The sequence below is a fragment of the Culex quinquefasciatus genome, chromosome 3 (genome assembly GCF_015732765.1).
Source record: "Culex quinquefasciatus strain JHB chromosome 3, VPISU_Cqui_1.0_pri_paternal, whole genome shotgun sequence".
Classification (NCBI taxonomy): Eukaryota; Metazoa; Arthropoda; class Insecta; order Diptera; family Culicidae; genus Culex; species Culex quinquefasciatus.
Window position 1 is genome coordinate 171,481,960 of NC_051863.1, and position 22,084 is coordinate 171,504,043.

General features: G+C 34.2%; 2 protein-coding genes across 2 annotated transcripts in view; one reads left to right on the forward strand and one right to left on the reverse strand.

Moving 5' to 3' along the window:
* Positions 1-22,084, reverse strand: part of LOC6044069 (opsin, ultraviolet-sensitive) — a 219,143-nt gene that overhangs the window by 175,936 nt on the left and 21,123 nt on the right. The gene's annotated exons all lie outside the window — the stretch shown is intronic.
* LOC6044075 (putative carbonic anhydrase 3) overlaps positions 1-22,084 on the forward strand; it is a 59,722-nt gene that overhangs the window by 24,402 nt on the left and 13,236 nt on the right. Inside the window, exon 3 of the mRNA XM_038260132.1 lies at positions 18,593-18,640. Within this exon, the coding sequence (XP_038116060.1) occupies positions 18,593-18,640 (48 nt within the window). The remainder of the gene's footprint in view (positions 1-18,592; positions 18,641-22,084) is intronic.

Genomic DNA, 22,084 nt, shown 5'->3' on the forward strand with positions numbered 1-22,084 from the left:
AAATGAAGTTGAAAAAAAATTTGCGACCAATATTTCGATATTTTGAAAAAAATCTGTATTGATTCAAAAAATCATAACTCGGTCAATGATTTTTTACCCATTTTGGAAATTTCTGATAAGATGGCATTTGATGTCCTCTAAAACATATAAAAAAAATAAAAATAGAGTTTTTTTTTGCAAATCAAGTTTTTGTGACAAAAAGTGAAATAAAAAATCACAATTTTTTTACCGTGTATCATTTTTTTCAGTGCAGTCCTTATCCATACTTACAACTTTGCCGAAGACACCAAATCGATCAAAAAATTCTTTCTAAAGATACAGATTTTTGAATTTTCACATATATTTTTTGTATGGACAGCTGCCAAATTTGTATAATTATATGAACGAACTAATGATGCAAAAATGGCTTCTTCGGGCATACTGAAGGCACCAAAAAAGTTTCAGCTGGATAAAAAAATCGAATGACCGAAATTTTAGAGAATTGCTTTATTTCTTTAATATTTTCATTTAAGTATGGAACAGAAAGGGATCTTTTATAGATGAGTTTTCATGATTGGTACTGCACTCTTATTTATGTAATGCAATGTTTGATGAAATAAATAGTTTTTGAGTTATTTAGTATCGTTTAATATGCAACAATTATTCTAAGTAAAGCTTCATACAACTTAAATATTATTCCAGTTTAAATATAAAGTTAATTAATAGCTTTGCCTGGTATCTGCAATCTACATAACTCTTATTAAAAGCTCGTCACAGCAGCGCAGTAACATACGTTTTGTTATGACATTACTTCCGCCCTGTAACTTTTGCGGCTTGTATAACAAATCGATCTAGAACATCCTCTGCGTGGAGCTGGTTAGCTTCAGCGTGCAATTAAATTCAAATCAGATCTCCCACAGGAACCACTTGCGCCGAGGGCCAACAAAGTATCAATCTTGTTGATAGTTACGACCTCATTTGTAAGCTTCTGCCCAGCGAAGACTTCAATTATTTTGAACTTTTGCAAAATAACACACATTTGTTGAACTAGCTTAAGTGCTTCCAGTGCTCACCTGTCGATCACATTCCTGCTCCAATTTGCAACCATTAACGAGACCGGCTAATGAATGCACCAACGACCTGTATGAACAACGGGAGATGAGAAGATGTGGGAGATTGCTGACTCACACATGAGCCGATTCCACGCAGGTGCCATTTGGAGTGTGTCTTTTTCTAGCGAACAAGCCTGAAGTAACATTCTGAAATGGTTGATCTTTCTTGAGAGAAATGTGTCGTAGCTTGACAAACAATATGTTGGGGCAATAGAACCCCTTAATTTTTTTGCAAATGTTGTAAATATTGCCAACAGAGAAAATTGCATAAATTAGCACGTAACACGAATATCTTACAGGTTAGAAGTGAAATAAGTGACGAGTTTTGCATTAGAAGAGTCAGCAAGTCTACCTGTACAAAACAAGATAAACTAGGACCTAATGAACCAAGAACAATTCAACTGATTGAAATGTCTTTTGTATGCTTTTTACAAAAATACTATGAAGATGAATAAAATATTTAATGTTCTCGTTCTGATGTAAAAAAAAAAAGCATTCCACCAACACACGTGGAAAGCGAATTTGATAGCGGATTTGCGGTTTTAAATTTCAGCTGCCATTCTTCTCACAATACACGCGGAAGCTGGCCAGGCCGTTGATGACCGGCCCAGACTTTCATCTGGGTTGCAGCGTGTGGGATAAGTGATTTGTTTCGCGAAACAACTCGACAAACGCCGCAAATGAATAATTTGATGTTGTTCCGGTCAGTGGTGGCAGTGAAAACAAAAAAAAACAAACAAACTGACAAATTGGAAGCGGAAAGCGGTCGTAAATTAGAATGCGGTTATCTCCGGGGAAGGTGTTTGACGTGGCGCCACGGGTCATGTGATTGAGAGCTCACGTGTGATTTTGAAGATAACACTGTACAAAGTTGTTTGTAAACAAGATCATTTGATTTCCCTTTTAGATTTTGATTCTCCTTCTTATTTTTCCCTGAAAATCAAAGAGTAAGTAAATATTGATTACCGATACCTTTCAATTTTGTATGTTGGGACCACGAATAAAATTATAGAAATAATCATATCCATGATTTCTAAGATATGTGACATTTTTTGGCAAGAGTATAATTTTAGTTGTCTACTAAGCACTATGTGATTTTTTTCTTTTTTTTTATTAAGATTGTAATTAGAATTATGTTTAATTTAATTTGGCACTTTGTATGATTTAGTTGCAATTGTTTAATTTGAATTCGATTAAAAAAAGCAAATAATAAAATTTCAAGCAAAAGTTTTATATGAGCATGACAAAAAATGACAAAAACCGGGAATGGATTTTATTTATGATTTTGATTAAGTTCAAACATCATGGGGTCCTTTTTGAAATCATTTTATGTCACCATGGTTAACCCATACATGGCTTCATACAATTTTGGCAACTGGTACGTAAATATTCGAAAAAAAATTTGAAGGAATTTTCTGATCAATTTAGCGTCTTACGCAAACTTGGTACACTGATTTTTGTTAAATTTTTAAATTAACTTTTACCTTCACAAAAAAAACTAAATCTGTATTTTTGATTTTTTAAATTTGTTTGAGTGGACAAAAATCCGCAACCATAGAAAAGCAAAAAATTTGCCGTTATGGTAAAATAATTGTACAGTATAATCAAAATTGCAATCGAATAGTTCTTTCCAGAAAATTTGATGAAGTGCACCGATTCAAGATATATCCATTTAAAGTTTAATTTTAACTGAGGAATTCCTTTTTTTGGATTTTTGAATAAAAGTCCATGATTGTCCGTTTTTATTTCTTGTCGAAAAGTTTAGGAAAATGGAAGTTTTTTAAAGCTCATCCAAATCCAATATCTCAGCAACTAATGGTCCAAATCAAGACTAACATTTCAAAAGAGCCAAATATTCAATATAACGCCCTTTTGTAATGTTAGTCTTGATTTAAAAAAATATTTTTTTCCAAAAAATCCGAAAATTTTACGAATGTTTTATATTTTAGCATTGAAATCGGACCATTACTTGCTGAGGTATCGACATTAGAAAATGGTACGGAGAAAATTTCTGAGCTTTTCAATTTTATTTTTTTCATGGGCAATAATTTAAAAAAATTAAAAACTGTGACTATTTTCAAAAAAGTTACCTTAAAAAACTATAACTGGAAAACGGTGCACTTTATCAAAATTTCACTTGAGCACTTTTAGTTAGAAAAAATAGATTTTGCATGGATTTTTGCTCTTCGATTTTTTGAAAAAACTATTTTCAAAAAAGTAACCTTAAAAAACTATAACTGAAAAACGGTGCACTTTATCAAAATTTCACTAAAGCACTTTTAGTTAAAAAAAATTGATTTTGCATGGATTTTTGCACTTCAATTTTTTGAAAAAATCAGTATTGATTCAAAAATTCATAACTCGATCAAACATTTTTTGGAAATTTCAGAAAAGTTGGGCCCCTAAAACAAATCAGAAAATACAAAAAAATATATTATTTTTTTTGCAAATCAAGTTTTAGTGACATAAGTGAAATTAAAATGTTTTACAGTGTATCAGTCCTACAACATTGCCGAATCAAATCGATCAAAAAATTACTTCCAAAGTAGAGCGTCCAATTTACCGGGATTTCCCGCAAAAATATAATTCCCATTTTCCGGGAAATTTGTAAATCTCCCGGGAATTCCTAAAACTAAGCGGAAGTATACATTTTCTAAACTTTTTGGTATTGTTTTTTAATTAACAAAAAATAATGAAACAACTCAATTTTATTTTAGTAAATTCAATTTACTACTCTTATTGAACTTATCAGTTTCATGTCAAAAAATAATATTTTCAAAATTATCAAACCAAGACTAACATCTTAAAAGGGCGTAATATTGAATGTTAGGCCCTTTTGAAATATTAGTCTTGATTTGAAAGTTTTGAAAATATTGTTTTCGAAAAGATCGGAAAATTCCACAAATATTTCATGTTATAGCATTGAAAATCGGACCATTAGTTGCTGAGATATCGACATTAGAAAATGATAGATTTTTTGTGTGAGACTTAAAAAACATCAATTTTCCTGTTTTTAAACCTTTGCATTGCAATATATCAGCAACAAAGTTCAAAAAAGCAAACTTTAGAGAATTTTCTCAGCTTTTCAAAAATATTTATTTAAAAGTGGGCAAACATGTGCATTAATTTTGAAAAATGAAAAACTGCAACTTTTTTCAAAAAAGTTACCTAAAAATGGATTTAACTTGAAAACGGTGTGCTTTATCAAAATTTCACTCAAGTACTTTTTGATTGAAAATTTGATTTTACATCGAAAAATTATGCTAAAAAATTTTTGCGACCAACATTTCGATTTAAAAAAAAAACAGAATTGATTAAAAAATTCATAACTCGCTCAAAGATTTTTTGCACAACCTGGAAATTACTGAAAAGTTGGCATTTTATGACCTCTAAAACATATAAAAAAATTAACATAGTGTTTTTTTCAAAATCAAGTTTTAGTGATAAAAAGTTAAATATAAAATCAGCAAAAAAATTTTACCGTGTATCATTTTTTTTCCAGTGTAGTCCTAATCCATACCTACAACTTTGCCCAAGACACCAAATCGATCAAAAAATTCCTTCAAAAGATACAGATTTTTGAATTTTCATACATCATTTATGTATGGCCAGCTGCCAAATTTGTATGGAAAATTATATGGACAAACTAATGATGCAAAATGGCTTCTTTGGGCATACCGAAGGCACCAAAAAAGTTTCAGTCGGATTAAAAAATATAACATTTAATTTAAGAAAAAAGACCGATTTCGTAGAGAATTGCTCATTTTTATTTTGGTAAGCTTTTGAAACGAAATTTTGTTTATATCATTTGAAAATATTTGAGTTATTTTTACGTTTTTGTAAACCATGACCAAATTGGATGAAAATTTAATTTGTATCATTAAATGTCTCAAAGAGGGTTTAACGAAAAGAATAAGGTTAATTTGTTTAAAAGTGTGAAATTATAGTTCAACGTTGAAAATTCATAGAGCTCTAGAGCTACCAAGGGCGTAAGAGGTTGTATGCAACTACTAAACAACTTTTATTTTTTGCTTTGAAAATTCTTTTAATCGAGGTCATTTATTAGGCTGAATAATTAAAAAATCATTTGAAATCATTTGTATTTTACAAAAGGTGCCCGAATAGTGCAAACATGTTTCAAAAACTCACTCCAAATATTTGTAAAATTTGACTTGTAATTGCTTAAAAAATTTATTTCAAATAAATAGCAGATTTTTTAGGAAAGTGCAATGCTTATTTATTTATTAATGAGCTCAAACCAGTAAGATTTGCTCTAAACAAATATTTGCCTTAAAACTTTTTTTTACTTCAACTATTATTTTTATCAATTTCTCACCAACTGATCACAGAGACAAATTTTAATGCATTGATTTGGTTTTGGAGCATGGATTAATTTAACTCACTGTCCAAACACTGTGATTAAAAAAAATAACACCTACTTCTTAACAAAAAAAATACTCATAAGTCAAGGTATTTATCGATCCTCACACTTATTGCAATTCTATACAATTTTGTAGCAAAATACTAGTCAGAATAGGGTCTGAACAATTTTTGATAAACTTCAAATTTCTCGGGAATTCCGGGGATTTCCCTGGAAATTTGTGGAAAATTTCCCGTTTCCCGGGAATTTTGTAACCCCGGGAAATTGGACGCTCTATTCAAAAGATAGAGATTTTTGAATTTTCATACAACTCTTTGGTATGGATATTTGCCAAATTTGCATGAAAAATTATATGGACAACTAATGAAGCAAAATGGCTCTCTGGGCATTCCAAAGGCACCAAAAAAGTTTCAGCCGAATTAAAATATACGAAAATTAAATTTAATTAATAAAGACAGATTTCGTAGAGAGTTGCTCATCTCGAAAACGGAATGATCAATTTGTTGTCTATTTTGGGTAAAGACAATTTGAAGGAAAAAAGCCCAGAAAAATACTATTTTATTATAACAGTTTTTGATCCCCTGCAACTCACTCCGCCTTGGTCTTCGATCTAAAAAATCCCCAAAATATTATTGATTTTTAAATAGCACTGGTTTGCGTTTTTATGTGACTTTATCAACATTTGAAAAAAATAAATTTTTAAATGGTCGATTTTGGGTGCTATTTAAGCGGTTATTTGACAAAATACATGAAAATTTCACTGATAATTCCACTCAAATGGGTGATTTTCGAAATTGCCAAAAATGTTGTATGGAACTCGTTGCAAAACTCAATTTTTTTCAGCACTAAAACATAAACTACTATTATAAAATGGGGTTATGAATCAAAATGCACTTTACTGAAATATTTCAAACTGTTACTAAATGAACAATTAAATTTAAAGTAAAACGAGTTGTTAATACCCATTCCTAGGAAAAAGTTAACTTCCCAAAAAAACATTAGAGTGCCATCTCATCAATAGAGAACTAGAACCGCATTGAAAGGCGTGCAAATACACCACAACCCTATCAATTTTGCAACGGCAGCTGCAGTTTGAACTTGAATTGCATTGCATTGCATTGATTGCCATTTGCCTTCTGCTGAAAAATGGATGACTTTCCGGTAAGTTACCGTGTGTCGATGGCAGCATGGAAAATTTGTATGAAGCGCCATCAGACTGGGGGAGGGGACACTCGGCGGGGGTGTGAATCATTTGCGGTGCGCGGTTAACAATGGGCAATTCCACGTGGTAATATTTGATATTCGGACGGGAAGCTAGGGAAGCTTTTTGTCAGCCATTAATTATTTTTTACGGTGTGACGTCGGTGTGTGTTGTCGCACCAGCTGACACAAGATCGTAGCAAAGATTTCGAATGATATGAAAAATGGCTCGAAGGTCGAAACATCACGATCGTGATTTATTGGTGGCAACTTTTGCTGAGAGCGACCAGTGCATAACATTGTTACTTCTTTGCTTTATTGTCATATGTTAGGTTGGTGGGTCTAATCTTTGTCAGTTGATTTACGATCTTGACACAATTCGAATGATTTGAGAACGTTGATCTCTTTCGCGATTTAATGATTGAAGTTGCAAATTGACGAAATTCTCATTTCGCCTATGAAATTTAACTCGGTTTCTGGTGTAAAATAACACTTTTTGCTGACTTTTTACATTGAATCTTTTACAAAATGGTTTATTTTACATCAGAAATATATATTATTTAAACAATTTTCTCATTACTTTTTGTCAAAAAAATTAAAAATCCATAAATTTAAACTTGCCATTTATTTTGTTTTTATACTGTGTAGCCTAATTGTGATTTTAAAATTTGCGTCAAGATAACACAACGACGACGAAATATTGTGCTGATTGCAGTCATAGCCATTCAAAATGCAATTTCCCATAAACGTTTCCCCAAGCATAAGTCACTTTATTCGGACGTAGCCCAAGGGGGACGACACTGGAGCCGCTTTTATATGCAAATCTATGCACTTCCTCCACAGCTTGTCAGATTACCCATCAGGGCTGGTCAAAGGTACTGTCCCAGGGCAAGTAACAGTAGCAGCAGCTTTTCCAACCAAGTCAGCCTTTATGAAATATGACGGAAGAAGATAAGCTGCCAAGTTGGAAACAATGTCACTGGCGAAGGGAAACCTCTAATGTCAAACTTATCAGCTGTCCTCTACCGCACTCGATTGGGGCAATTTAGACGCCAGTCGTTTTGACTTACTGTAACTAGCTACTACCAGTCGGCAGGAGGAAATTGAAGCTTGATTATTGAAAATTTGACGCCACTTGGAAGTTCGCAGTCTCGGCGAGTGAGTACCGGAAGGTAGATCCAAGCAGCCGCAGACTGTCAAGAACGTCGCGAAACGGTACACTCTAAACCAGGGTGGAGCCGGATTCGTTTCGCACAAACCGATAAATGGCCGATTTGCATGTGCGCAAAATGACTCGTGCCACTAATGAGTAAATAATTTCAATGTTTATCAATCTAATTGGCACGTAGCGATTAAGTGGATCACTCGGGTAGTGGGTTTGCGAGCCGTGTTGGCTGGGATTTGAAGTGGTTTAACGAATTACCTCAGCTTGAGATGCATGTTTCTTTCTCCGGTTGGAGTGATCAATTATTTCATTATGACTCGTGAGGTTAGATCCAAAACTTGTTCACATTGAGTTCTTTGAACCGTACATTTTAATTTATGGAGTCAAGTCTGCCAAAACCTCTTCCGTTGAATGTTCGCTTAACCTAAAATTCGTCATTTTGCGCCATCTGTCGCATCGTTTGATGTTTTATCTGATTCAACACTCTCATTGTCATTGATTAAGTATACAGATTTAACCGGCAAAGCTGTCACCATTAGTTGTGGAAGCCAGTTAAAAATTCCCGAAAATTGCCTACGTGAAGTTCGTCACATGTACGAGAAGTGACACGCCACCGACGCAAGTCACGCACCTTCCTCGAGTACCGAGGCGCATGTCTTTCAATAAAAGTCTTCTTAAAATAAATGACTACACGCAGAAAAATGTTTTGTAGAATCAGCCTGTACGAGGTTTGAATCAACAAAATTTTTGTTGAATATAATCAACGCCGATTTTGCGTTGAAACAAAACTTGATTTTCTCGATTCCACAAAAGTCTTTTGTTGTTTTGAAAAAGCTGCTTTGACGTTTAGCGTTGATTCAACAAAAAATATGATTTTCAAATCAACAAAACGTTTTGTTGATTCAAATATGCCTTATTTTTCTGCGTGTATTGTGTCGTTAATCTGGCTTCCTGCTTGAATATTCCGAAGCCTTAATTAGAGACGCGAACGAACACTGCGGGTACTGTGTGCTGCGTCTCGTTTAATCTAAAAGAATGACGAACCCAGAGGCTTTTGTATGAATTGAGGAGAGTACATTGTCCAGTTCCAGATTGAAAAGTGATTTCTTGCAATTGCACTGACGAGATGTGTGAGTGAATATTGCACATTTTATGCACCGACAGGATGCATTTTATGAATAGTATGAATAACTTTATTGAGTGCAATTGGTTTTGTTTATAGTTTCAATGTTTCGTTATTTGTTTTTCATAAATTTGAAGCAGAAAATTTCGTCGCCGTCGTGCTAACCTTTCGTACGTGCAATTTGGGCCAAATTGAGTAAAGAACGCCATTTTTTGCAGCTCACAATGCCTCACCTTTTGACCTTCACAGATCCACAAAATTCGATTTCAATCCTGAGATATTCAACAAAAACCAAAAAAACTCCGTGCATTTTTGTGACTTTACATATGAAAGTAGTTTCAATCTTGTTGTGCTATCTTGTCACTCCATAAAAATTGGTGTAAGTGCGACAAAAGGCCAAAGGGATTTCAGGCCAGGAAAGTCAGGATGCGTTTGACGCACTTACAAGCTAGACTACCGTAAACATTTGTAATTATAACTCGGGACTCCAGCAACCAACTTCAACCAAACTTTGGGACAATGCACATAATGGTCAGCCAAATAAAACGTGTTTGTTATTGTTTACATTGCGTGCTTTCGTTTTCGTTTATTCAAGGTCAAACATTAAAACGCGTTTTTCTCGGAACGTCGAAATGGCGGGTGTGACAACATAGCACGACGACGTCGACTTCTCCAAATAACGTCATGATTCAAAATCCGAACACTTATAAGCACATCATTTTTGTTATAGCTGGAAAAAAATCATGTAACAAGTTGGAGATGTAGAAATATCATTAGGATGTAGTATAAACAGTCAGTTTTAAGAGAATGCATGGAAAATATGTCTTTTCTAACAATTTTTCATCAGATTTTTAAAATAAAAATGACATGTTGTGCTTCCAATCCCGGACACTGAAAAAAGCTGATTCGCTTCGGACACTTGATTTTGCTTAGGAACCGCAAAAATTCTGACTGAAATGTTAGTGAATGGCATTCTTTAGGTCTCAAATAAGCTGTTAACATCAAAAAAGTCGATATTTTATATAAGAATTTGGTAGAATTCAAGGAAATCAAAACCATAAATTTCTGCTTTGCCTTCCATCGGTGCATCAGACGCTTATAAAATATATCAGTGAAATGTTTCACTTTTTTGGTAAACTTATAATTTTATTTTATATAATTGTTTTGGAATCAACTACAGCTTTCAAACAAACTTTAAATTAAATTTGATGTTAAAATTCATCAAATAACACAGTTTTGACATTCATAATGCTAACTTCTATCCTAATAATTGATAGAACAAGATGATCTGTCCGGGTTTCGAAGCGTCCGGGAATTTGAATCATGACGTTATAGAGCTTTTTTGTTGCAACTTTTGTTTTTTTTTTTTTTATTTTGATTTTGATTTTTCTCGATGACTTTAGAAGTCGTTTTGCACCATTGATTCATGATTCTAATTCCCGGACGCTTCGAAACCCGGACAGCTCATCTTGTTCTATCAATTATTAGGATATAAGTTCGCATTATGAATGTCAAAACAGTGTTATTTGATGAATTGTAACATCAACTTTCATTTAAAGTTTGTTTGGATGCTGTAGTTAATGCCGAAACAATTAAATACAATAAAATTATAAGTTTACAAAAAAATTGAAACATTTCACTGAAATATTTCATAGACGTCTGAAGCACCGGGAAGGCAAAGCAGAAATTTATGATTTTGATTTTCTTAAAATCTAGCAAATTTTTATATAACTAACATTTCAGTCCAAATTCGTGCGATTCTAAAGAAAAATCGAGTGCCCGGAATTTGAAGCAAAAGTGTCCGGATTTCGGATCAGCTTTTATCAGTGTCCGGAATTCGAATCATGACGTTATAAAGTTTTCTTACAATCAGTTTTTATATAAATTTCTAAAAAAAATCTGTATCTTTAGAACGAATTTTCGGATTGATTTGGTGTCTAATGATAAGTTTCAAGTATTGCTGAGGAGCAAGCTTCCCATGCGCCAGTGCCAACGCACACCGCGGGTTTGGTTTTCTAGCTTCGGTACGTGCCTGAACCCATTTGTGTATTGGTATCTTGGTACATCGTACCAGCGCACCACGACACTCTCGGCTCGCCCCATCGGTTTTGTGTCTGACACTCACCCATGGCATGAACCAAACGTGCCGTGGTACGCGTCGTGGTATTGAACCCGTTTTGTACCGCCAGCGCATACCACGGCACGTACCTCGGCTCGTACCGAGTGAAGCACCTTGGTTCATACACCGGGTTCATGCCATGGGTGAGTGCCATACACAAAATCGACGCGGCGAACCGAGAGTGACGTGGTGCGCTGGTACGATGAACCAAAATACCCTCGGTTCGTGTGAGTCGGGTACGGGTGTAAACCGAACAAAGCAGGCGCAAAGCAAACCCGAGGGACAAGTGAACCGCGTGTACCGCACGGTGCAGGGAAGCTTGCTGAGGAGTTTTTTTTTTTTTTTCAGAACAAAATAGTTTCACTTTTAAAATAAATTACAGTCGACTCTCTGGCTGTCCAAGGGTTTCCAGCAAGGCCTCAGACTGGCAAGTAATTAATAATTACTTTGATTTTAAGCTGGTAATTATGTAATTTATTAATTACTTAGTAATTCATGGTTATTAAAGTAATTTAAAGTAATTATTTGGTAATTAAAGAAATGTTGAGTAATTTAAGTAATCATTTTTATACTTCTTCAACAAAACTATTTGATTTTTTTGATATAATCTATTAGAACAGTATATCTTTTTCATTTTAAAGAAGTGTGTCACACATAGATTGAAAAAAGACTGGTTCTGTATGTAGAAGGCCTTATTCACCATACTGCCCATGTTCGCATAAATGTCCCATATGCAAAAACAGCATGCTGAGTAAACCGCGATTGAAGTTTGTCCCATACATAAGGCTGCGTGTTGAGTTTTCGCGAAAAATTGGATTTCCTCCTGTTTTCAAGAACAAAGTACTGGGTGTTATAGGCTTTTCTGAGAGATCACCCGATTTTGATCCAAACTGCATCTAAAGCTCAAAATTGAAGAAAATGCATATGGGACATTTATGCGATCAGGGGCAGCATAGTTCTCTCCTCAAACTTTCCTAAAATTTATTTTCAACATGTTGTTTAGCGAAGCTGATTTACAACAAAAGGCAACGCCATGATAAGTGAAAAATGTTTCATAAATCCAAAATCTATTTATTTTTATTAAATAATTGTAAAAATTCAGAGTTTTTTTAAAGGACCCAAAAGCTATTGTCTATCATATGTTTATTGGGCTCAATTAAAAAAAGTCGAGAAATACGATTTTATTTTGCAAGAACAACATTAGAGTTGGTTATTTTTTTCTATGTTTTTTCCTTCTAATAGACAGTCAAAATTATTTGAAGTTTATGTGGATCAAATATTTTGAACCAAAATTTACTTAATAATCATTGATAAAAGCACGGTTTTCAAGTGAAAGCCATTTAAAAAACAATTAAAAATAAGTTTTTTTTTAAATATATTTTTCAGCTAACTACAGCAGTTGACAGTCCTGTAATATCTCTTTTTTAAGAGCTGAACTATTTTCTTGAAACATTTCCAAATATTTTTGAGACAAATGTTTCATTGTTAAAAATCGAACTCAGTGAAATTAGAATTGAATAATCAGATGGCGAAATTAAATCCAATGTGAATGACAAATTACACATAATCCGTATTTTTGGTAACGGATTTTTTTTAATATACTTGAGAAAAAATAAACAAACGAAATAATGTCAAACCAATGTCCAAAAAACATTTTAAAACATAACGTTATTTTGAAAAATTTCACAGTTTTCATAAAGAGCCGCTGCAAATATTTTTCAAAGTTTATGTTTGGCTCGAAAATCTGGGGGCTTTTTTCAAACAACTTTAAACAACAATATTTCAATGGCATTCGACTTGCCAAGTTTCAGCACCCTCTAGTAGGAGAAAAATTTCAATGTGTGAAGCTATTTTCAATTAAAATTGTACAAAAAAATCACAATATCCAGATTGGCACAAAAAAATAAATAAATAAAAAAGCATAATTTAAGACTATGAACAAAACAATACTGTTTGTACTTTGCTTGATATTGAGTAATTTTATTTTATTTCATTAAATTTATTTTTGAAACTTAAATCTATTTAATATTAAATTATATATTTTTTCATCATAGTGAAAAGTAATAAAGTAATTAATGTAATCAATTAATTTGGACCAGTAATTTGAGTAATTAATTGGCAGACTGGCAAGTAATAAACGCTTCTGGAAACCCTTGTGGCTGTCGATCTTTTCGATATCAATATTTCTCCATTTGTCAATTATTTTTTCAGTCCTTTCTAGAGCATGCTTTGATTTGTTCGTTCTATATTTTAAAACCACCCGCAATCGACGATCTCTTAATTCTCGACACAGAGAAAGTTCACTGTATCTGCTTTTTTATGTCAAAGGTTGGTATGAGCACACACCTTTTTTTTAATCTGTTTTCAGGTTGAATGCCATTTTTTATCTGTTAACAAAATAAACTTGAAGGCAATTGCTTGTGCCGATTTAAAAAAAATCATTTCAAAAAATAACAACATGCAGCTCCTAATCGCTATCTCGCGTTCTCTCATTGCAGTTTTCGTTGAGAGACTCATTTGATGGCAAATTTTCTTTTTTCCCTGTTTAAGAGGGTAACTTTAGGCATTTTTGTCCTACACAAAAATAAAAAATGATGGCAATATTCATCAGGAATTTTTGACAGATTTTGTTTAAAAAAAAGTGTATAATTACATCAAAAATTGAATTTCAGTTTATGATGAATTTTTATAAGGTTCATATTTTGCATATTCAACCTACCAAATTTGCAACCTTTCAAAATTCAACTTTTTTTTCTGTGTACCAAAAAAAATCTTCTTTTTGCATCTGTTTTTTTTTTAAATATGCGTTTATTTCGTATAGCAGTTTGTAGTTTGGCATATACTACAAAATTTAACTTTTTTCTATAATTTTTCGGTCACTTTTTCGATTTTTCTAGTTCTTTTCACATTACTGTGCTATCCCACGACGTGATTATATAATCATTAAACAGGATTGCCAAAATCGGAAAATCTTAAAAAGAGTTTTTTCAAGAAAAAAACTACTTATACAGCAACCCACGAAAACAGAATGAAAAAAAGTGCTCGGATCGGGCTCAAAATTTTTCTGGGGGTTCCCTGGCCGAAATAATTAGACCCGTATTTTTTTGTTTGGCCATTAGGGTGACCTACGCCGTGTTAGGGTGGTCTAAAAAATGGCCATTTTCGTCGATTTTCGCAAAAACCACTTTTTTCGAAAAATCATAACTCCTCGCCATTTTAACCGATTTCAATTGTCTTATACGCAAATGAAAGGTGATAAGTTGACCTTTCAAAGAAAAATAGTGAGAAGTTTCAAAAATCTAGTCTAACATATAAAAAGGGCTTATGAATCTTTAAAATGCCGTTTTGACGGTGTCTGGATCAAAGAGCCTATGTCTGGAAATATTTTTATCGGATTCTTCGGACATTTTTACATAACATACTACAAAATTGTAGGAGTTCATTAACAGGATTCCGAGATATGATTTTTTGAAAATAAAATCCGTGTTTTTTGACGCGCCGCGCGCAAAAACCGGAGAATGACGAAATTGGCAAAAAATCAACTTTTTTCACTAAAACTGCGATGACTTTAAAATTTCAGCGACGACCTATAGATGTCTGGGTACCAAAATTTTCGTAATTAAAAGACGCAACTTTTGGTACCCAGACATGTATAGGTCATCGCTGAAATTTTTATGTTATCGCAGTTTTAGTGAAAAAAGTTGATTTTTTCCCAATTTCGTCATTCTCCAGTTCTTGCGCGCGGCGCGTCAGAAAACACGGATTTTATTTTCAAAAAATCATATCTCGGAATCCTGTTAATGAACTCCTCCCATTTTTTAGTATGTTATGTAAAAATGTCCGGGGAATCCGATAAAATTATTTCCAGACATAGGCTCTTTGGTCCAGACACCGTCAAAACGGCATTTTAAAGTTGCATACGCCCTTTTCATATGTTAGGCTAGATTTTTGAAACTTCTTACTATTTTTCTTTGAAAGGGCAACTTATCACCTTTCATTTGCGTATAAGACAATTGAAATCGGTTGAAATGGCGAGGAGTTATGATTTTTCGAAAAAAGTGGTTTTTGCGAAAATCGACGAAAATGGCAATTTTTCAGACCACCCTAACACGGCGTAGGTCACCCTAATGGCCAAACAAAAAATACGGGTCTAATTATTTCGGCCAGGGAACTCCCACAAAAATTTTGAGCCCGATCCGAGCACTTTTGTTTTTTTCCATGCTGTTTTCGTCCGGGTCATTCCATCTGAAGCGGAACAGCATTTGAAAATTACCCTCTCCGATCCTGCTCAAATTTGGCAGGGCTGTTGATACTATCAAAACATGCAAGAATCCCGAATTTCATCCAAATCGGACCACCCCCTCCATTTTTGTACCCTCCCAAAAAATCGACTTTTTGCCGATTTTTGAGCAAAACCCTATCTTCAAACGGCGATAACTCAGGAACCACAAATCTTAGAGGGTCGGTCTTAGACTCAATTTTGAAGGAAATTGGACGTAGAGTCCATTTCCGTGATCGAAATGTTGATTAATTTATTTTTTCTACCTGTATTGCGCAATTGAAAACTTTAAACGGCCGTATTTCAAAACACCCCAACTTATTTTTTTTATTTGACCTCGCCATCGTGTTCCCCGGCCAATTTTACACAAGAATCACTTATCGACAGAAATGAATATGTTTCGTTCCAGAGATATCGAATTTTAAAGTTTTGTGTTTTCGAGATTACCTACATCAGCTTCATTCGCCGCATCTGCTAGAAGCACACAGGCGGGCTGATCAATAACTGCTACCTGGTCATTAATTGAAATAATATTTCATCATAAATAATCTTTATCAAATTGGGCAAAAAATAACTGTACAACACTGTAGGAAACTGGAGTTTAATCGCGAATGTTTATTTGCTCAACCACAGGACAGAGCAATAACGACACACAGTAAAGGGCAGAATTGGATTCCGACGAAGCGAGCAGGAAAATGCAATTAATCTTGTTAGTAACACTGAACAATAAGTGCACGATACATTATTGAGTAAAAATATGAATTGAAATGAATAAAATTTGTTGATACGTTGTACTCTAGTGAAGGACGATCACAAGGAGTAGGAAAAGGATTTCTGGAAATTATAAAATTGAAAAATGTAAGAAAATCACAAAGTTTGATCTGCTGCAAAGCGGCAAATTCCCCAAATTTAGTTGCGATGATTTTGACACCGTCCGAACAACAGTTTTTTTTCTTCTTTCATTCTTGGATTCTTGGAACATAATACGGCTGCTGTCCTCACGTGTAAGGATTTTTTTTTAAATTGAATGTACCTTGACTAAAATCATCTTTTAATCAAATGAAGCTGGCTCATAATATAAAAATAGATTTAATATGATCAATCTTTTAATCCATAAATCAGGTTTGCCAAATTATGGTAAAGTGTCAATAATAAACATTAATAATAAAAATAATAATAATAAAGCAGGTTTTGGGGTTTTTGCTGAATGGCACTATTTTGCTACCGCTTATGGCCTCGGAGGTACCCTAAAACGGTTAGCAACATGTAAAAAACGGTGCATTCAAAATAACCCAATAAATATCCCTTTCACAAAAATAGATTGATCAAGGTAGTGGAACAGCATCTAATTCCAGCGTTCCTCTAATGTTGCCATATCAGCACTTTGGCATTCAATTACAGCTGATTAAAAGCGATTTCGACTGAAATCGCTAAATAGCTCAATAAGAAGTGAACAAGCAAGTTTCTATCAAAAGTTTTGCAAAATTTGTTGTTTGAATAGTGAAAATGAGCAAATTGGACGAAACTAGGAGCGTGGACTTAATCTGCCAAACATACGAGAATTTCCCCTAAATATAAATTAAATCAATCATCTCCCGAAACACCAGGTAGCAGTTATTGATCAGCCCGCCTGTGATGCGGCGAATGAAGCTGATGTAGGTAATCTCGAAAACACTAAACTTTAAAATTCGATATCTCTGGAACGAAACATATTCATTTCTGTCGATAAGTGATTCTTATGTAAAATTGGCCGGAGAACACGATGGTGAGGTCAAATAAAAAAAATAGGTTGGGGTGTTTTGAGATACGGCCGTTTAAAGTTTTCAATTGCGCAATACAGGTAGAAAAAATAAATTAATCAACATTTTGATCACGGAAATGGACTCTACGTCCAATTTCCTTCAAAATTGAGTCTAAGACCGACCCTCTAAGATTTGTGGTTCCTGAGCTATCGCCGTTTGAAACTAGGAGGTTTGGTCAAAAATCGTCAAAAAGTCGATTTTTTGGGGAGGTACAAAAATGGAGGGGGTGGTCCGATTTGGATGAAATTCGGGATTCTTGCATGTTTTGATAGTATCAACAGCTCTGCCAAATTTGAGCAGAATCGGAGAGGGTAATTTTCAAATTTGCACTTTTTCGTGCACAGTTGAGATGGAATGACCCGTGGGGAATTGCTGTATATTTATGTAAAATCCACCAAAAAACAATCGTGAACCCTTCATCATGACGGGTGCGGTTTCATAAATCACGTAATGCATGAAATAGATGATTTTTTGCTATAAAAAAATGAATTGAGTAATGATTAAAGATATTTGCATCAAAAAAAATAATAGTTTGAGTAATAATTTTATGTTTTGAAAGAATTGAAAGTATTACGAGACCAAAATCAATTTAGGTGTTGCCCAAATCGGAAACAGTTAAAGAAATTGTGGCCAAAATCGAGTGTTGGCAAAACGGGATGGCACTGTATTATATAAAATTAAACAAGTAACTTGCAGTTCACAACAAAGTTCAAAACATAATTTGTGACAGAACAAAAATTACTGGCTACTTGATGTGATTTGTTGCAACGAATAGAGAATATTAGTTACAAATACGGCCAAATATGACCCATTACAAATACATTTTTCCAATAATTGAAAAAAATCACATGAAATAAGCATGCTTTTTGAAAATTCAATAATGTAAAAAAAAATTGTGCGAATTTTCAGATCGAATAAACCAGCATAAAGGCGACGTTAAGTCTTGGAGGCTATAGCTAGCATGTTTCTGAACAGAATTCAAACCATCGAAATATTGGCTTGATAACTCAATTTATTGTAATCTTTCCAGCTTACTTAGCACTCATTATTATCTTTCCCTTCTTTTGCAATTTGTTTTTCAAAACAGACATTCCTAGCGATGGCAGGCCAATACAGGTCGTAGTTATCCTACGTGATATTATTCATAAATAAACTATCATTTCCCTGCAAAACATCCGTCATCACGAAAGGTATGCAAAAATACACAAGATCTTGTTTCATCTTTCTGCAAATAAACTGTAGAACGACTTGTTGAATACATGCAGTTGTGTGTACTCTTGGGCTATCTCAGACAGCCTATCTGAATGGTATCTAAGCAAACTTTAAATTTGAATTATCAGATCAAGGTATTAAATTGGTTCTGATATAAATGTATTAATTTAGTTGCCTTATGCTTCAACATTAACATTTTTTTTCTTCTTCTATTTTTCAGTAATTCCATATGGACGAAGTCAAGATTTCGGTTACGACGGAGAAAAAGGTAAGTCAATCCGCATTAATTCCCGTAATAATCACCCACCACCATCATTTCAATTAATCTAAAAGAGAACGTTACATTACTGTTAAAATGGGATTCCTTGTGTAAATAGAATTGCGGGGGTTCCTTTAAAGTGCAGATCGGCTCTCGGCGGTGATAACTGGACAATCGAGGAGAAATTATAATTGCAAATAATCCCTTGGAAGCATTTCCAAGAATAGTGAGACAAATAACATTGCTTTTCCGGAAATACCATCACGGTCATTAATCGTGGGAATAACTTTCGGGGAATCCAAAACAAAACTCGCTAGTCATTGAGTAAACCAAATAAACTCCAGCTTTACTTTGTACTAGTTGCTAACGCACCAACTAAACCGAGGCTAGATCAAACCCACAACAAGTTAAATAAATAATTACAGTTCGGTCTTCAGTGCCGTCACCACCCAATCAATTAATTACCAGGCAATAAATGCAACGTAGCGGGTTGAGCAAACACTTTCTCGGCCCCCACGGTTGATGAAGTAAGTGCGGTGTCCAAACTTCAGCCCGTGGGCACGTGCCGCCAGGGGAACTTATTGTTGTCACTGTCAGGGTCGCACACACGAGGCCCCCAGCATTAATCACCCATCCGGCGGCTAGTTTTTGTGCGGGTTTTTAGGGCATTTCATTACCAACTGTGCGATCGTAAAAGTTGGGGCCCTTGGAGAGTGATTAAAATGTTTAAACGAAAAGTCGTAAAACCGAATGAAAACAGCAAAATAAAGTCATAAACTGTGCAACAATTGACTTATCGTCCCCCGGTTCATTGAACAACAGCAAAAACGCCACAAGAACGGCGGTTTCATTCCGGAGAGAGCAAGTAAATTGATCGTTCGGCATTGACACTGGTGGTGGAATCAATTCATAAATGGGCCATCAATTGCACGCAACGGAAATTTCCGTGGGAGAAAGTGTTTTAAGTTTTGGTTGCAAAGATTGAAGCTTGGTTGTTTGCAGATTTTTTCTATGAATTCGCGAATCTTATTTTTAAGAATTGACTCCAACAACCTAAAAATAGTAAAAAACGTAAAACAATCACAACCAATTACCTTTTATGAGAAATTAATATCCAGTTTATCCAACACCATCAACATTGCACAAATACCTCGACACTCTGTAAAGGGCATGCTGATAGAATGTGACACATATCACACCTTTGTTTGAACTAGCGTAGGAGGAAGGTATACTTAATTACTATTATTATTTGCAGTACTTTCATTTTTTTTACCACACTTGATTCTATTTCCGGTATTGATTGGCTTTCACGCACGAAACGCGAACGTCACTATTGACGTCGAAAGGTATACTGCCCCTGATCGCATAAATGTCCCATATGCATTTTCATCGATTTCGAGTTTTTGATGCAGTTTGGTTCAAAATCGTGTGCTCTTTCAAAAGAGCCAATAACATCCAGTACTTTGTTCTAGAAATCAGGAGGAAATCCAGTTTTTTCACGAAAACTTAACACGTAGCCTTATGTATGGGACAAACTTCAAATGCATTTTTCTCAGCTTGCTGTTTTTGCATATGGGACATTTATGCGAACATGGGCAGTATAGTAACGTACGAATTTTGACGTAAAGTAAAAAAGATAAATTACTTCTTAAAATATGGAGGGAAATGCTTCTTCATTTGAAAGTGATGATTCAGTTTATGGTAAATTTAGTTTACACTTAATAATGTGAACAGTTTTCCTGAAATAAAGGGCGTTCATCCCGGGAATTCACGAGACAAAATGCCCGGGATTTTTTCCAAAACCTGGAATTTCCGAGTCCCTGGTTTTTTTTTATGTTTTGCCCCGGGGATTCCCTAAATTGAAAAAAACACTAATTTTTGGTCTAGAAACTCACATTTAGTTGTGTAAATTAATGAACAGTTGAGTACAATAAGAATTTTAAAGCATTAAAATTTGTGCTCGGCATATATCATCATTAACCCTCAACAACCTATCCCCGCCTTTAGAAGGGCTTCGATCTAAAAAAACCCCCGAAAATCAATTTTCCAGCAGATTTTTGATCTTTAAAAAGAATTGGAAAGAAAAATTCTTAAAATTTTAGAAAATTTCAGGGATGGAATTTTTACTTGTTTTCTGTGACTTTGTCAATGTTTTTAAAAATGTAATTTTTCGGGGTCAACTTTGGCTGTGTTTTTTTACTAACATTTCCTATATTTTCAGTAAAAACATGTATGCAGTAATTTTTGTACTATCCCAGACTATGCCTCTACGCATTTTTTGCAATTTAAATGATGATGGTGCCATTCTATAGCAGAAAATGTAAAAAATATGCAAATTTAAAAAAAAAAAAAAGTTACTGTAATAACGTGAAAAAATTAGATAGGCAAAACGTAATTATATAAGGTGGTAGAATAGGCCAAATACTACTAAAAACAAACATAAACTAAATAAGATAAATGCAATTTAATATACTAAAAATAATACAAAAAAAAACATAAAACAAGAGAATTAAAGTTTTTCCTAGAACAAAAGTTGCTCAAAATGACCTCCTGAACACAGGAAAAATAAATATTTTCGAAAAAAAAATTTGGGCAGCAGAGGGTTAATTTGGCTTATACACTCAACCTCCGTTGGTTGGCACTTTTTCGTTTGACACTTTTTTAGTTGCACCCCGTTGGTTGGGCAAAGTCAAACTAAAAAGTGACGAACTGTCACTTTTTACACGGCGCTCCGTGTAACAGGGGTGTCAAACTAAAAAGTGACCCCGTTCGATTGACAACAGTTGGTGTCAAACCATCGGGGTTTAAGTGTAATGGAAAATTGTTAAAATTTTAGTTTACAGATCCGTAAAATGTCTAGCGCTTTAAATATCTTCTTTTTCATTTAATTTATTTAAAATAAAAAAAGACTTTGTATGATACTTCCGTCTATTTATCAAATTAAGCTTGAAAAAAAAATATCATATTTTATTATTTTTCATCAAACACCGGCATCTGGAGCAAATCATCACAAAAGAAACGAATTAAGACAGCTGTTTAGGGACCATCCATAAACCACGTGGATACCTTAGGGGGGAGGGAGATGGCGATTGTCAACGCTCCATACAAAAATACAAAAAAGATTTTATTTGTATGGAAATTGTCCATGATGGCGAGGAGTAGGGGGAGGAAAAAGGGGGGGGGGGGTAGAGATTCCCAAAAAATGTCCACGTGGTTTGTGGATGGCTCCTTAAGCCAAATTTTGTTTTGATTTTTTTGATTGATTTCGGTTAAATCAGGAACAGAACAAAACAGTTAGTACACCAATTTCCAAATTTATTGCTGTAAAATCTCATGTACCTTTTCACACTGAAGTCGCGATTTTGCCCAGCTGACGGTAGTGACATAAAGATAATTTGTAAAATATGTTTTATGTAAAACATGAGATTCTAAACTTAGCAAAAAATTGACATT